This window comes from Dasypus novemcinctus, chromosome 27, assembly GCF_030445035.2.
Source record: "Dasypus novemcinctus isolate mDasNov1 chromosome 27, mDasNov1.1.hap2, whole genome shotgun sequence".
NCBI classification, from domain to species: Eukaryota; Metazoa; Chordata; class Mammalia; order Cingulata; family Dasypodidae; genus Dasypus; species Dasypus novemcinctus.
Genome location: NC_080699.1, coordinates 29,901,408 through 29,917,376, shown reverse-complemented (window position 1 = coordinate 29,917,376; position 15,969 = coordinate 29,901,408). Strand labels below are relative to the sequence as shown.

Sequence of the window (15,969 nt, the reverse complement as noted above, 5' to 3'; positions counted from 1 at the left end):
CTGGGGAATAAATGGAAGAAAATGTCAGTCTACATACAGGACAACAGATATTATAGTGATGAAAGGCAAAATGTCAAAAAAAAATTTTTAAGATTTTTCATTATTTTTAATATCCCAATTTTAATTTTATTTCTAGTTTTTTTCATTTTATGTATTTTATTTCTTATATTTAAACATTATTATTTCTTTTTCCTTTTAATTGTATTTGGTTATTTTATTGGTTTCATTTTTGAAGAAGCTTTGGATCATAAAAGGGTTACAACTGGGGCAAGGGAGGATCACTGATACGGGATATCAGTGATGGGGGATACATGAGAGGAAGTTCACCTGGGCACACATATAAGGAATATAATTGTGTTCAAATGTTCACAGGGCATTGTCACAGTGAATGGAGACTCACAAAATAATTAAGAGAAAACTGAATTCCCTTCCTTGAGAGCTCTGCCACATTCTCTACTGGAACAGCAACTGTCCCTCAAGTGCAGGGGCAATGACTGGCAAAGGAGGATTGTCCATTGATGGGCCCTTTATATTCACAACTATGGTTGTAAGCCTTGGCTCTTGAAATTGAAACTTAGCCTAGTGTTGTGGGGTACCTAAGAGATGGCTCCTGAGAGCCTCCTTGTTGCTCAAATGTGGCCTCTCTCTAAGCCGAACTCAGTATATAAATGCATTACTTTCCCCCAAGTGTGGGACATGACTCCTGGGAATGAGCCTTCCTGGAATGGAGGGATTACGACCAAGCACTAACTAGCAATGCAACTGTAAAAGACCTCGAATAAAAGGGGGGAAAGGTAAAGACAAATGAGTTTATATGGCTAAGAAACTTCAAAGTGAGTCAGGAGGTCATCCCAGTGGTAATGCTTATGAACATCTCAGCAGGATCTCATAGACTGACAAAGTGGATACTACCCCAAATAGTGGGGCTCCTGAAGGCTCTGGAGACACCGAGGTTGTATGGTCAGACAGATAGCTCCAGAGTTTGGTGCCTTGCCAGTGGGCCCTACTTTGGAGTTTGTGCTCCTGAGAGCGACATAGTTGGACTCAGTTATGGCTTCCCTACACATGGCTCATTTGTCACTTCTATTTGAACCTATACTTGGTGCTGGAGTTTGTAGGTCTTTGTCCAAGAGACTTGAATCACTGGGCTGTCCATGTGCCAACTGGGCCCTAAGCCTCAGCAGAGTTGCAACACCTACTCTCCAGTTCATTGGACTCACCCAGGACAGCTAACAAGGAGATAAGTACTGACAACCACCATACAAAGAAAACGAGAGAGCCTAGAAATGCAAGCAAGAGAGTCCTATCCCGGCTGTATGGGATGAAAGCCCCTCTCACTTAGAAGTGGAGTGGACATCACCAGCCCAGGATCCTCAGGATTAGAGAATGAACTATGGACTAGAGTGGACTTACTGGTCTTCTACTATAGACTTATCGTGATTTTAGCAATGGAAGAAATTGCAGTATTGATATGGAAGCAGTGGTCACAGGAGGCTCTGGGGGTAGGGAGAGGAAAAAACAGGTGTAATACAGGGGCTCTTTCGGGACTAGGGAATTGTCCTGAATGACATTGCAACAACTGGTATAGGCCATTTTATATCATCTCATAACTTGCAGAATTGTGTGGGAGAGAGTGTAAACTACAGTGTATGGTCCATGCTCAGTGGCAATGCCCCGGGATGCATTTATCAATTGCAATGAAAGTGCCATACTAATAAAGGACGTTGTTTATGTGGGAGGGTGTGGAGATGTGGGGAGTGAGGCTTATAGGAATCCCTATATTTTCTGTTTAACATTTACATAATCAAATAATCTTTTTAAAAATAATTAAAATATTGTTGAGAGTGGATGTGGTTCAAGCAGTTGAGCACTTCCCTCATGGGAAGTCCCAGGTTCAGTCCCCAGTTCTTCCTAAACACAAAAATAAACAACAAGCAACAAACTAAGATAAAAAAACAACTCAGAGGAGTTGACGTGGGTCAATGGTTGAGCACTTGTTTCCCATAAACAAGGTCTGGGTTCAATCCCCAGCCCCAGGACCTGAAAAAATATTCATTTTTTTTCTACCAAACTATGAGCACATTATAAGCATTCATTTGTTTCTTCAACTTTTCTATTTCTCTCAAAAATGTTTTCATATTTTATTGTAGATTTTCAAGTTTCACATGTCTTTACATATATTTATATTTAGATCAGGGTTTTTCAGCCTCAGCACTCTTGACATTTTGGATCAGATAACTCTTTATTGTGCAGGACTGTCCTATGCATTGTAGGATTTTTTGCAGCATGCCTGCCCTCTGCCAACTAGCTGCCCCTACCTATGACAAGTAACAATGTCTCCAAACCTTGCCAAGTGATCTTTGGGGTGGTTGGATGGGAAAGGGAGGGAATTGCCCCCAGTTGAGAATGACTGTTCTAGATATTTCATAGTTATTTGAATTTTTAAATTGAACCATAACATACATAAATAAAAGGGCATAAATCATAAGTACATAAATTATGTTTGCTTATAGTTGTATATCATACATTCTCATTGCTGCATAGCAATTCATTGTGGGAATCTACAAAAATTAATTCTTCATTCAACTGCTGCATAGCAATTCATTGTGGGAATCTACCAAAATTAATTCTTTATTCAACTGCTGATAAGCATTCGAACAGCTCCCAATGTTTACCTATGTAAATTAAAGCTCCGTTAAAAACAAAAAATTAAAATAAAAAAAAGTACACTGCAACAAATTTCTAGAATACATGTATATACTCACAACCTAGACTTTGAATCTGAAGTCACATTCAGGAGACAGTGAGTTCAGGTGGTGGCAATGGCAGTATCAGCAGTGCTTTCAGGGTTTTGTGCTGTGGTGATGGTGACACCTCTGTGGAGTCGAGTGGTCCATGGAAATTGCAGTGGAATCCCCATCAGATAGTTACCAGGCACAACCTTGCCATGACTCTGCCTGACTCTCCTGTTTCCTGTTTCCTTTACATGTTTGGTTCTTTGCTCTTCTAGGTAGCCTTTGTGTGTGAGTCAGAATGTGTATGTGTGTGTGTGTTTTAACTGAAATACACATTTTCTTTAGCTTGCTCTTTTCACTTAAAGTATATATCATGGTCATACCTATGGGTCAGTATATAGACCTCCAGTTATTTTATTTTCTACTTTTATTATGCATACTTATGAATGCTCATACTATAAAAATAAAGGATTCTATTAGATAAAGTGTATTAATATTTTAGCGTTTCAAAAAATGCTTGCTGTTTCTCATTTCCACTACCCCTCAAACTAGATTAATATGCACACATTTTTTTTTCTTTTGACAAACCTGCATATCCTTTGTTTTCGATACACATTTGGATTTGCATACATACTCAATACATACACACACATTTCTAGTGGTTACATACCTAGGAGTGGAATTGCTGTCTCACAAGAAATACACATGATGTTTTACTAGATATTGCCACTCAATTTTGTAGAACCAATTTATAAGCAGTGCTTGAAATTTCTGGTTGTTTCACATTCTGGCCTTACTCGGCATTCTCTGACTTTTTCAGGTTAGCACTTCTAATGGATGTATTACCTGGTATCTCCTTGTGATGTTAGTTTTTATTTCCATGTTGATTAATGAAGTTGAGCACCTTTTCATGATATTTGATGTCTTTTTTATCCTGTTGTAAATGACATAATTTTTTAAAATTTTAGTTGTATTTATTCATTCTTAAAATTAAGAATTTATGTTCATTACAAAACAACATTAAGAGAATGAAAAGGCTAGCTTCAGAGTGGGAGATAATATGTGCAAAACACATTTTTGACAAAGGAGTCATCTCCAAGTTAAATTATACCAACAAATCCATAAGAAAATAGACACCTCCTCCAAAACTAGAAAATTAGCTAAAAACTGTGGACAGCCATTCGCAGCAGAGCAAATACTAATGGCTATGAAAAGATGTTTAAATTTATTACTATTCAGTGATATGCCAAATAATATAGCAATGAATTACCTGTTCATATCCATCAGATTGACAAAATAGAAAACATATCTATTGCCGGCTTGGATAAAGGAAAAAGCTGAATCTCATTTTGTTGGTATAAATGTGAATTGTTACAGCCCCTTTTCTGGGAGAGCAATCTGACAATAATACTGAATTTTAAAATATAAATGCTCTTAGACCCAGTAATTCTACTCCAGGAAAACTATCCCATTGTATTAGTCAGCCGACGGGGTGCTGATGCAAAGTACCAGGACTGTGCTGACTTTTATATAGAGCATTTATCTGGGGCAGAAGCTTACAGTCACAAGGCACTAAAGAGTCCAATCAAGGTACCACAAGAGGTTCTTTCTCACACAAAGTCATTTGCGATGTGCTGAAGCAAGATGGCGGGTGATGTCTGTGAGGGTTCAGCCTTCCTTCTTCCTCTTCAAACACTGCGGTCACAGCTTCTTCTTACCTCACTGTAGGCTGGTATAAGGCTCATCTCTTTCCCCAGGGCTCATTTCTTTCTGGGCTTAGCTGCTCTCTTCTCTTCACAAGGTCAGCTGTAGAGTATCATGCTCTTTGCTCTTCCCAGGGTGCTCTGTGTAGCTTCTCTGTGTGTCTACTTCTGTGTGATAGTATGTTTTTTCACCCCAAGGGGGCTGGTAATTAATGCTGAGTTGCACTTTAATGGTTGAATCAAAGCCCTAATCTTAGCATAATTTAATCAGACATCTCAGTTGAATCAAATACAGTCAAAGGGTATCACACCCAGAGAAACAGACAAGTTGCAAACATAATAATTCTTTTGGAATTCATAAATAATATCAAGCTGGCACTCCCATTAAAATAAAAGCACCAGTATATTTTTACAGATGTGTGCATTGATTTATAATTTATAATGTTAAAAAATGTGAAAACCAAGTAAAAATCCCTAAAGGGGCATGATTAAATAAATCATGGTACAGCTGTGTCATGCATTAAGCAGCTATTAATATTGTATTATAAATAAACCAGCTAACTTTAAGTGGTTTGCATGAGGTCTTTCTTGGTTGCATTAAAAAAAAAAAAAGATACATGAAAATGTATTTAGCATTAGGTGGTTGTTAGAGGAGTCACAGATACCTAAGTGGTAAGCCCAGGGGTTACCACATCCCCTTCCCTGGGGAAATCACAGACACATGCTAAGTGGCCATCCTCCAGCTACCAGCCTGTCTCTCTATTGTGTGTCACTCCACGATTTGGGAGAGATTTTAAGTCTAATGAAAAGGTCCTTCCAGACATTAACCAAAAACCAGGAACAAGCAGCCCCAGAGACTTAACAGAAGAGAATTCTCAGTGGCAGGACTTCCTTCCCCCAAGGTAGAAAAAAAAACCACATTCAAACAATGTAGGTCCCTCTCTCTCTTCTGATGCCTGGGGCATGCAAAGCTGCCCTTTACCAACGTCTACCCACAGCAATTTTGGCAATTCCAAATGTCAGCCATGATGTGACCTCCTCCCCTGACCTTCTGGACTCTCTGTGTTGTTTAAGTTAAAAAGTTACATGATCTTCTGGATTATATATACTGTGCAAGTAATAAAGGGATCATTTGTTGAAAGTTTCTGTGTTTGCATGACTCAGTGTTGCAGCTACTCAATCTACAGCCATTTATTGTAAACTGACAATCTGTGTACTATATTAGCATAGAAAAGTGGGTAGATGATATAAGTCGAGTTATTAATCTGTTTTGAGAGATGGTAGTAATGAGAAACAGCAAGTATTTTTTAAAACACTAAAATAATAATACAGTACCTATAACAGAATCCAATTATTTTTAAAATATGTACATTCATTGGTATGCATAATGAAAGTAGAAAATAAAATAATCAGATATGTATCTACTGACCTGTAAGTATGATCATGAAACATATTTTCAGTGGAAAGACCAGGCTAAAGAGAATGTGTATTTATTAAATATGCACACACACACACAGACACAGTCTGACTCACACACAAAAGCTACCTACCTAGAAGAGCCAAAGAACCAAATTCGTAAAGGGAACAGGAAACAGGGAAGTCAGGCAGAACCATGGCAAAATCATGCCTGGTAACTATCTGGTGGAGGTTCCACTACAGTTTCCATGGACCACTTGACTCCACGGAGGTGTCACCATCACCACAGCACAAAACCCTGAAAGCACTGCGATACTGTCATTGCCACCACCTGAACTCACTATCTCCTGAACGTGGCTTCAGATTCAAAGTACAGATTGATGTGTCTTATTGGTCAATTCTAGGTCATGTGTCCATATTCTTTACCAGCTAGAGTGAAGGCGAGAGTAATTTGTATCTTGGACTTCTAGGGCAGAAGTTAGTCCCAATTACAAGTAGAGAATTTAAAAGATAGGCAGCCACAACATACAAATAAATAAACACCCCACTAAAAATCCTCGACTGCCCACCACTTTGACTGAACTATCCGTATATATCCTTCTCCTCATATTTACACGCACACATACATAATATCTCACCTAATCCACTGCAACTCTTATCATGTCACTCCCTTTCTATGGAGGGAGTCATTCAAGACTAATCCCATTTTCTTCAGTTTCAAGCTCAGGGTCACTGAACAATTTCAATTCCATCTCTGGTTTTGGGGTAATTGTATCTCAACATTGTGTGACTTCTGGACAAAATAATGATGTGAACTTCTGTAAAGAATACTCACATTGATAATTTATCCAAATCTTTAAAAGTGTTATTTTCTCCTGATCAAACTCTTTCAGAATTCATTTCATCTTACTAAATTTATGTAGGGGCAAGGAGGGAAAAAGGGAAGGACAGGAGGTAGGTGATCTGAGGACAATCATCTCACTCTGTCAAGGAGAGGCCTTTTGGGACTCTAAGCAGGCAAGAGCTGCCTCCCCAGACGCAAGAGGAGGGGCTGATTTTTCTGGCTCAGAAAGTTAGTGGGTTGGGGACTTGGCACACCTAGTTAGCCAAATCCATCCACTCAGCAACATTCCATTTCTTAGAGTCCTGGTCTTTTCTAATCATTTCCTAATTTTTACAAGAGAGTCCTAGTAAAATAAGAAGATCAACTGACATTTTAATTAAATATCCACATTTAAAATAGTTTTGGCAAAAAAATAAATAAATAAGACATGATTCTAGCACATGCAAAGGAAGTCGCTGGACTTCAGTATGCCCTTCATTTGAAAGTGGGTGGATTTGATATTCTCAGACCCTCCCTGTTACTTAGTTGCATTTGAAATTGCCTGTCCATCCCCACAGGCCTTGCATTTTTCCTGTCTTTATTAGATATAAACAGAAAATAAATTTACGAAAAAAGGATACACAAAACTCCCGGGAAAGCTAGAGAAGCAATGTCCCCAATCAATTATCAGGGTCCCACCCTTTCCCAATAAATGTTTTAACTATTGCGTAAGAGACTGTGGCAGTTTGATATTATTTATGAATTACAAAAGAGATATTGATTATGTTTTAAACTGGTCTCTTTCTCTGGGAATGATATCCTTTAACTGTATGAGATTCAACTGAGACAGCTGATTAAACTAAGTTAAGATTAGGCTTTGATTCAACCATGTCATTAGAGTGCAACTCAGGGTTGAGTCCCAGCCCCTTGGGCTGATAAAACAGACTCACACAGAAGAAGATACACAGAGAAGAAGAACACAGAGGAAAAGAAACAAGTCATTAGACCCAGCAGAGGTCCTGGGAAGACAGATGAGCCTGATCGTCTACAGCTGATCTTCCGAAGAGAAGTGAGCAGCTGAGGCCAGAAAGACATGAGCCCTGGGGAGAGAAATGAGCCTTATGCCAGCCAACAGCTGAGATTCAAAGAGGCTGGGACCACAGAGCCTTAAGAGGAAGAAGGAAGGTTGAACCTTCACAGACATCACCCATAATCTTAGTCAACACATGGCAAATGACTTTGGGTGAGAAAGTATACCTCTTTTTTTAATTTTAATTTTTTATTGTTTTTTCTGAAGACATATATTTCACCAAAAAAATGTTACATTAAAAAATATAAGATGTTTCCATATACCCCACACCCTCACTCCTCCCACATCAACAACTTCTTTCATCATTCTGGCACATTCACTGCATTTGGTGAATACATTTTGGAGCACTGCTGCACTGCATGGATTATAGTTTACATTGTAGTTCACACTCTCCCCTACTACTTTCAGTGGGTTATGGTAGGATACATAATGTCCAGCATCTGTCCCTGCAATATCATTTAGGACAACTCCAAGTCCCAAAAATGCCCCCATGTCTCATCTCTTCTTCCCTCTCCCTTCCCTCAGCAACTACCATGGCCACTTTCTCCACATCAATGCTACAGTTTTTTCCATTACTAGTCACAATAGTTCCATAGTAGAATACCAGTAAGTCCACTCTAATCCATATTTTATTCCTCCATCCTGTGGACCCTGGGAAGGTGATGTCCACTCTAGCTCTATATCGAGAGAGGGCTTAGATTCCACATGACTTCCTCTTATGGTACCTTGAGTTGGAATCTTTAGGGTCTTGTGACTGTAAGCTTCTACCCCAAACTAATGCCCTTTATAAAAGTCAACAGCATCAGCACCCTTTTGGCTGACTAAGCAATTATTTGAATTCACCCTATGTTGTAACTTATCAAGATTAGATACTTTTCTGAGTTTTGTTACATTACTCCTGATTCTATAAGAGATAGATTATTTTAGGACAGTTATGACTATAATCTGGTTCTCTGTTCATGTATTAAGTTAGCAGTTAAAAATCTGTAGATTGCAATTTTAAGTTTTTCAGTAAAGATAGGCAACCAGCACTCTCACAGTCCATGTGTTCCATATGTCCTTCAAAACAACTCATTGCAGAAGTCACTCCGGCCAGAATACCTTGCTCTCAGAAATGCCTTCATTTCAGGAGATCACAGTTCATACCTAACATCACCTTTCAACATTAGTTAACATGGGCTATGCAGGATCCCTCCTCAAATGATATTCAGATCCTCACCAACTTTAAAATCCCCCACAGTAGATGAGAAAACATAGATTACATTTCCCCAAGTTTCCATCAACTGAAGCCCCTTCTGGTCCAAATCAACTCCCAGGTGATGAAACGCACAGGGGCCGTATCTCCTTACTCTGGACATTGAAATGACTTGTATTATCCTCCTTTAGCTCTTGTGACATTTTGACCCCAAGCATTACTCTCTCTTCATTCACCTGCTACCATCCCCCAACCTGTCCTGTGCTTTGGCATGGGTGAAGAGGGGGCAGTTCCATGACCAAGGAAGGGGACAGATAGACTATAGGGAAATCCATAGGTTGCTTTTGTATGGCCTCTGTACTTTTTATCTGCATACTGTGTGGACTTGCGTGCATTAACTTTGGTAGCTCCATGGTATTTCTGATATCCATCACTTGTTTCTCTGCCCCACCTATGAATCTACCATTTGTGACAAGTCAAGGTTTTTAGTATCATTTAGCCAGACACCTCCAAGCATTTCTTACCTACTGCTTTGATCAATTTCTTCTCTATCCTCTCCTTCATCTGGTAGCTTGGTGGTGACTCTGAGCCTCATTCTCCAATTCTTAAACCTTAGCACTGCCTTATTTCACTCCAGCAAACCCAGCCAAATTTCTTTGTTTCTCCCAGAAAAATTCACCCACTGGGCTATTCATTGGATCTTTCTCCTCCTAGCTCTGAGTTTCAGACATTCTTTGCCCCCTCCCACTCTCTCTACTCACGTTTATACCTTCCTGCCATCATTCCATCTAAAACATGTGCACTAAAAAGTTATCTTATGCCAGGCACTCTGGTCAGTATATTATACTAACATTTGGTGCTAGAGCTAGCCTCAGTGTTGCCTTTTTGGGAAGAAAGGCTCTTCCTCCCTACACAAATCCACTCCCTTCTCTCCTCCATACTCTTTCCCAAAGGAGGACCTACCAAATGTTTTTGTAAGGTTTCAGAACAATTTTATTGACTCAGTTTTACAAACTGGCAAGTTCACTGTTTTAAGCAAAAGGGGTAATTAAATATTCGATGCCCGTCAAGGGTGGTCTCTTTATAGCTGTTCTTCTTTCTACTCAGCCTGAGAGATGAGGTGAGCTGGATCTGCCTCATTAGAAAAGACTGAGACATTTCTGGATTTTGTTTCTTCTGTATTTTTTCTCTTCTATTTCAAAAGTATAAGACAAAATAGAGTCTCTTTGGAAGAACTTTTCCCACCCTTTTCCATGCTCCCAGCCACAGAGAAAATTAGACAGAAAAAAAAGCAAAGGGAGGCCTAGGGTAAAATGTAACCACACAGACTCTCTAATATAGATAAAAAATCTTTCCTAATTTTCCAAGGCTGAGGACCCCCACTAGAATTTGGAGCCAAAGTCCCAGATAGTAATCAACTACTCATTTTCCTATATTAGTTCAGGTACATTTCTGTTCACATCAGGAGTATCACAGAACGGGAAGCTCCCTGTGGCAGAGCAGGATTAAGTGTTTGGAATTTTAGATTCCTCTCGACTCTCTTTCTGTATGTAGAATTATTAACTAACAAAGTCCTGTATATGACAAACTCAGCACCATGAGGACATAGAGAAAAACTGGGAAATCACATCCTCCTTGCAAGCAACAAACAAAAATAATTGATGCTGACCTGATACAATTCCTTAAAGGAGAATCACTCATTAAAAAAAATAGACTGAGTACAATGTTGTGTTTTACAATATGTTACTTAAAAAGTATATACAACAATGACTGGAAGTATAAGTAAATCATGGAGGGAGGTAGGGTGGAAATATTTAAACAAGTATTTTTTTATCTACATTTTGCCCAACACTGAGCTAGTCCATTATCACAAGTTCCTGTGTTCTAGGAGTTGGGTCAATCCATAGCATTTTTCCAGATAGAGTTTTTTTTTTAAATTTTTTCCACTAGTTAGTAGATAAAAAAGCTGTATGACCTTTTTTCTTTTGGCAAAGTCCTTAATCTTTTTGGAACTCAATTTTTTCAAGTGTAAAGTCACAATGTGTTCTACATATTTTCCCTAAAGGACCTTCCTGTTAAAACCTAAGTGTGTTTGATTTTAAAAGGACTACCACGTTTTTCATTCTGTACCTAACTTACTCTCCTGTTTGCTTATTGAAACATATATTTCTTCCTAAAATAATGTTGCTTATCCTAGTATAATGCTTTGGGAAGCACTGCTTCAACCTTTAAATTCAGAAGGTACTTTTTAAGTCATTAACACACGGCAATCACGTAGCACCTTTGGGTTAAGGTTTTTTCAGCTTTGCTCCCTGTGCCCTTATGGCAAAAGTGAATTAAGTAGTATTATCTCTCCAATTTATAGTGAGAAAACTAAATCTCAGAGAAAGGCACAGGGCTTCCTGCAATCAGATCAAGTGCACGCTCTTAGCTGCACAAAAGAGATACTACCAGCATCTAAGAAAACTTCCTGGAATTGCTATAGCTCATGTTTTTGCAGTTAACAAAGCCCACTGCAACTTATTTCCATGTTAGTTAATTGCCCCTGTAGGGTGATGCAGAAGTGATGTCAGCCCACCTGTCCCCCACCCCACGGGGAGGAAAGGAAGGACGCAGCTGCTTGCCCAATGAGACTTCAAGAAGTCAAAGCCTGGGGACATGCCTGCCAACAGTCTCTAAAGGCTGAAAAGGGGAGGAACAAACTCAAAGGCAGAGCACAGAAGGAGCAAAAGCTTGGAGGGGCATGTCAAAGGAAGAGATCAGGAGACCTTTCCAGCTTAAAAGGGAGACAAAAGAAACAGCAAGGAGCAAGAAGCCACGACAAGCAGCAGGCTATGGGCTCACAGCAGAATCACCTCCTGGTAATGGCCACGTGCAGAGAAGGCTCCAGAAGGGAGGTAGAGGTGGAATAAAGGAAATTCTATTGAGATATGTATTTATTAAAAGTATGCTAGAGATGTTGGAAACAGCAAAAGCAGCCTGAATCCTCATAGCATTATGCTTTACAAATAAGCAGTCTGGGGGAAAGGGGAGTTTGTGCTCCATTTACCAAAAGCCAACTTACCTTCCTGAGTGTTCTGATGTGGATGAATCTCAAGGTCTGTAGTAAGCCTAACTCAGTTCATACAGGGTTTGAAATAGCCAGAGGAAGTTGGCAGATGAGTACTAATGGCGTTTACCCCAGGACTGCCTGTGGAATTTGCTTCTTTTCTCATGAAACAAATGAATATATCATATATTGATAATATAATATAGCACTACATAAAATGTATATGCCGAACAACTGGAACAGTTAGTTGTTGACAGGTAAACCAGGGCTAGTTTTCAGTCTTCCCAGAGATAAAAAATAAATTTGGGGGCAGAGAACAATCAATTATAAAAGTAAATGAGGATTGAAGTTTCAAGGTAGCATGGAGACAAGATAAAAGAATATAAGAGAATTGGGTCTAGGTAGAAAATGGATTTTTGTGTGTGATAATAAGCTTTAAAATGTGAATTGATATAGACACAGAAGAGGCTGGTATTAGTGTTTGATGAGAATCAACACCAACCACTCTCTACCTCTTATTATAAATGAGAAACCAAGACTAGCAAATTTAAGGTATTTGTCAAAAATAATATAGTTAGTAAGTGACAGTCTCAGTATCAGGATTCTTATGTCAAGGGGAACTGATTATGAGGCTTTAACTGATATTATCCTTGATTCAGTATTTAGATAATAAGAACACCCAGACTGATAGAAACACAAGAATCTCTCTAAGCAACAAATGCTACAAAATTGGAACTAAAAGGAAAATGAGATAAAATCCGTGTAGGAGCTCCAAGCCTATGGGGAAAGCAGGCACACAGATGGGTAAATTGCAATATACTCTAATTAACTCGGTCATAGAGACATGAATGAAGAGGTGGTTTGAGGATGAGCGAACACTGGGGAAAAGGGAAGAATGGCTTTACTGAGTCGGTGACATCTAAATGAGATCTTGAAAGATTAGTTGGCATTTTTCAGGCATCAGCAGGGCAAGACCATGCCCCATGATAGGGTCGACACATTCTGAAGCTTTCTGAGTGATTATGGGCAGCCCCTGAGCCCTTAGAAAGGTGACATACCATTTGGATATTTGGGTCCAGTTTGCAAACAGATTATTAAAGCAAAAATTGGTGGGAGAAAGGTGACAGTAGGAAAGATACAACTTACATGGTCCTTCAGTGTCCAGGAGAGTCTAGTACCTTTAGCCAAGTCTCTGATTTCTTCCTTTACTGTGGCTAATATCATTCTCAAGTAGTCCTGGCAAAAGAGGTGCTTTGTGATTCGGTCTCGGATTTGGAAAGCTCAGATATACTATTGGAGAACTCACTGGGAGCCACAGGTTCACCTCTGACCTGAGGCTCATTTGTTATAGCTAGATTTGCCTTATACTTTCCTATCCAAAACTCTTTGCAGGATTGTGTAATTGGAGGATAATATTGGACCATACCATTTATGTAATGGAAATTAATAGCTAATGTTCATTGAGTACTACTGTATTGAGTACTGTTCAAAGTGCATTTTTAAAATCTTAATAACAATCCTAAAGTAGGCACTATATGGACTCTGCTTGCAGTTGAAAAAATAGGCAAGAAAGATGAGTGGCTTTTCCAAGATTACCAATGAGTCTAAGTGGAAGAGTTAGAACGTTTTCAGATAAGCCAGAAGCAAGTTCCTAAGTTAGTATATATGTTGCCCTATTGGAACAATGGATTGAGGGTGGAGGGATAGAAGGATGGATTGTTGAATGGATGGACAGGTGGACTGCACTTATCCAGAGGAGGAGAGAAGAGACAACAACCTGAAAGACTGGTGCTGGGATTTTACACTGCTGCACTACTCTGAAGAGTTTTAAATGAATGTGAACTGTTGAAACAGATTTTTTGAAAACAGATATTTCTGGTCATACCTCCAGAGATTCTGAATATTATTAGGTCAGCTACAGGGCCCACATAATATATTTGTAAAAATCTACACAGATTTCTATTGGACACCCTTGGGTTAGGAAATATATTTTCAACTCTCTTATTCTTAGAAAAGTAAATAAGATGTAACCTAACTCTCTAGGTACACAGATCACAGATCAAACCATAGAAAAGTTGAGAATAACCTTTTCTTCTCAGGTAGATTGAGGTTTCATAAGTTACACCGCTTCTTCCAGACTTGGAAAGCTCTGGGTGTGGTCATATACATATAATCTCATACGTAGATTTTAACCCTGAAGACTGCAAGCTCTCCATAACCAAGCAAAATCTCAGAATCAGGAGTTTGGGGGGAAGTGTAGGGAGAGAGAATGCTCAAGAACAAAAGTGAGGGTGAGAGAGAGAAAAAGCAAGAGGGAGAGGGGGTATCTCCTTTTCCATCCAAATTTGGGAATGACACAGGATATATGTACCATACTTAGAGATTTTAGATGGGTATTGAGCCTCCTCTTCTGCTTTGTCTGACAGATGTGAACAGCAAGGAAATGCAAAGTGAAAATCAGACCTCTGTGTCTTACTTCGTTTTGGTGGGCCTCCACCACCCGCCACAGCTGGGTGTGCCACTCTTCCTAGCTTTCCTTGTCATCTACATCCTCACTGTCTCTGGCAATGGGCTCATCATCCTCACCATCCTGGTGGACATCCGGCTTCACCGCCCGATGTACTGGTTCCTGTGTCACCTCTCCTTCCTGGACATGACCATCTCCTCTGCCATTGTCCCCAAGATGCTGGCCGGCTTTCTCTTGGATAGCAGGCTTATCTCCTTTGGGGGCTGTGCAATCCAACTTTTTTCTTTCCATTTCCTGGGCTGCACTGAATGTTTCCTTTACACGCTCATGGCTTATGACCGTTTCCTGGCCATTTGCAAGCCTTTACACTATGCCACCATCATGACCCGCAGCATCTGTAACTACCTTGCTTTGGGCACCTGGCTTGGAGGTACCCTCCACTCACTTTTCCAAACAAGTTTCATATTCCGGTTGCCCTTCTGTGGCCCAAACAGGGTAGACTACGTCTTCTGTGACATTCCTGCCATGTTGCGCCTGGTCTGTGCTAACACCAGCATCAATGAGCTGGTCACCATGGTGGACATTGGCTTCCTGGCACTCACCTGCTTTCTGCTTATCCTCACTTCTTATGGCTACATAGTGGCTGCCATCCTAAGAATCCGTTCTGCCGATGGGCGCCGCAATGCTTTCTCCACCTGTGCTGCCCACCTCACTGTTGTCATTGTTTACTATGCTCCCTGCACCTTCATTTACCTACGCCCTGGGTCACAGGAACCCCTGGATGGGGTGGTAGCTGTCTTCTACACTGTCATAACTCCCTTGCTCAACCCCATCATCTACACACTCCGCAACAAAGAGATGAAGGCAGCATTAGGGAGGCTGGGAGGCTGCAACGATGTGCAGACTCACTGACCTCCATCTACTGCAGACATGCTGTAGACACCAAAATTTAGGACACCAGATAGGACAGTTAGTTGGGGAGATTTAAGACATAAAGAGATAGAAGGGGGAGCGGTTGTAACTCAAGTGTTTGAGTGCCTGTTTTCCATGTATGAGGTCCTGGGTTCAATCCCCGGTACCTTCTTAAAAAAAAAAATATATATATATATATATATATATATATATATGAGCATTCATGCAGAAATAGTAAAAGGACTCCTGGGTAGGACAGAAATTTCCACCATGCAATACACACTCAGGTCATGATTTTACATATTTCTTCCTTCAATACCAATGGAAACCAATCAAAGCAATTCAGGAAGGATAGCACCTTGTAGGAAGGATCCAAGATAAGTAAAATGTCCACATAAAATCTGTTTCTCTGTGACCTCCATTAACGTGTATATTATACCTTGTAATTTTTGCATTAATATCTGTATAGATCTTTACAAGCCACAAATAACTATGCAAACCATCTGATCTGCCCTTGGCAGCCCCTGTGTGAGGCAGGTATTATTACACCCATGCAACCACAGGCAAGCTTAAGTTCAA

The 15,969-nt window shown here is 39.9% G+C and overlaps 1 protein-coding gene across 1 annotated transcript; it reads left to right on the top strand.

Annotated features, from left to right (window-relative positions):
- The first annotated feature begins 14,424 nt into the window (after positions 1 to 14,424).
- OR10G6 (olfactory receptor family 10 subfamily G member 6) lies at positions 14,425 to 15,390 on the top strand. Its single transcript, XM_004459570.3, has one exon. It carries the CDS (start codon positions 14,455 to 14,457, stop codon positions 15,388 to 15,390), a length of 936 nt encoding a protein of 311 aa, XP_004459627.1. The 5' UTR covers positions 14,425 to 14,454.
- Positions 15,391 to 15,969: the final 579 nt, after the last annotated feature.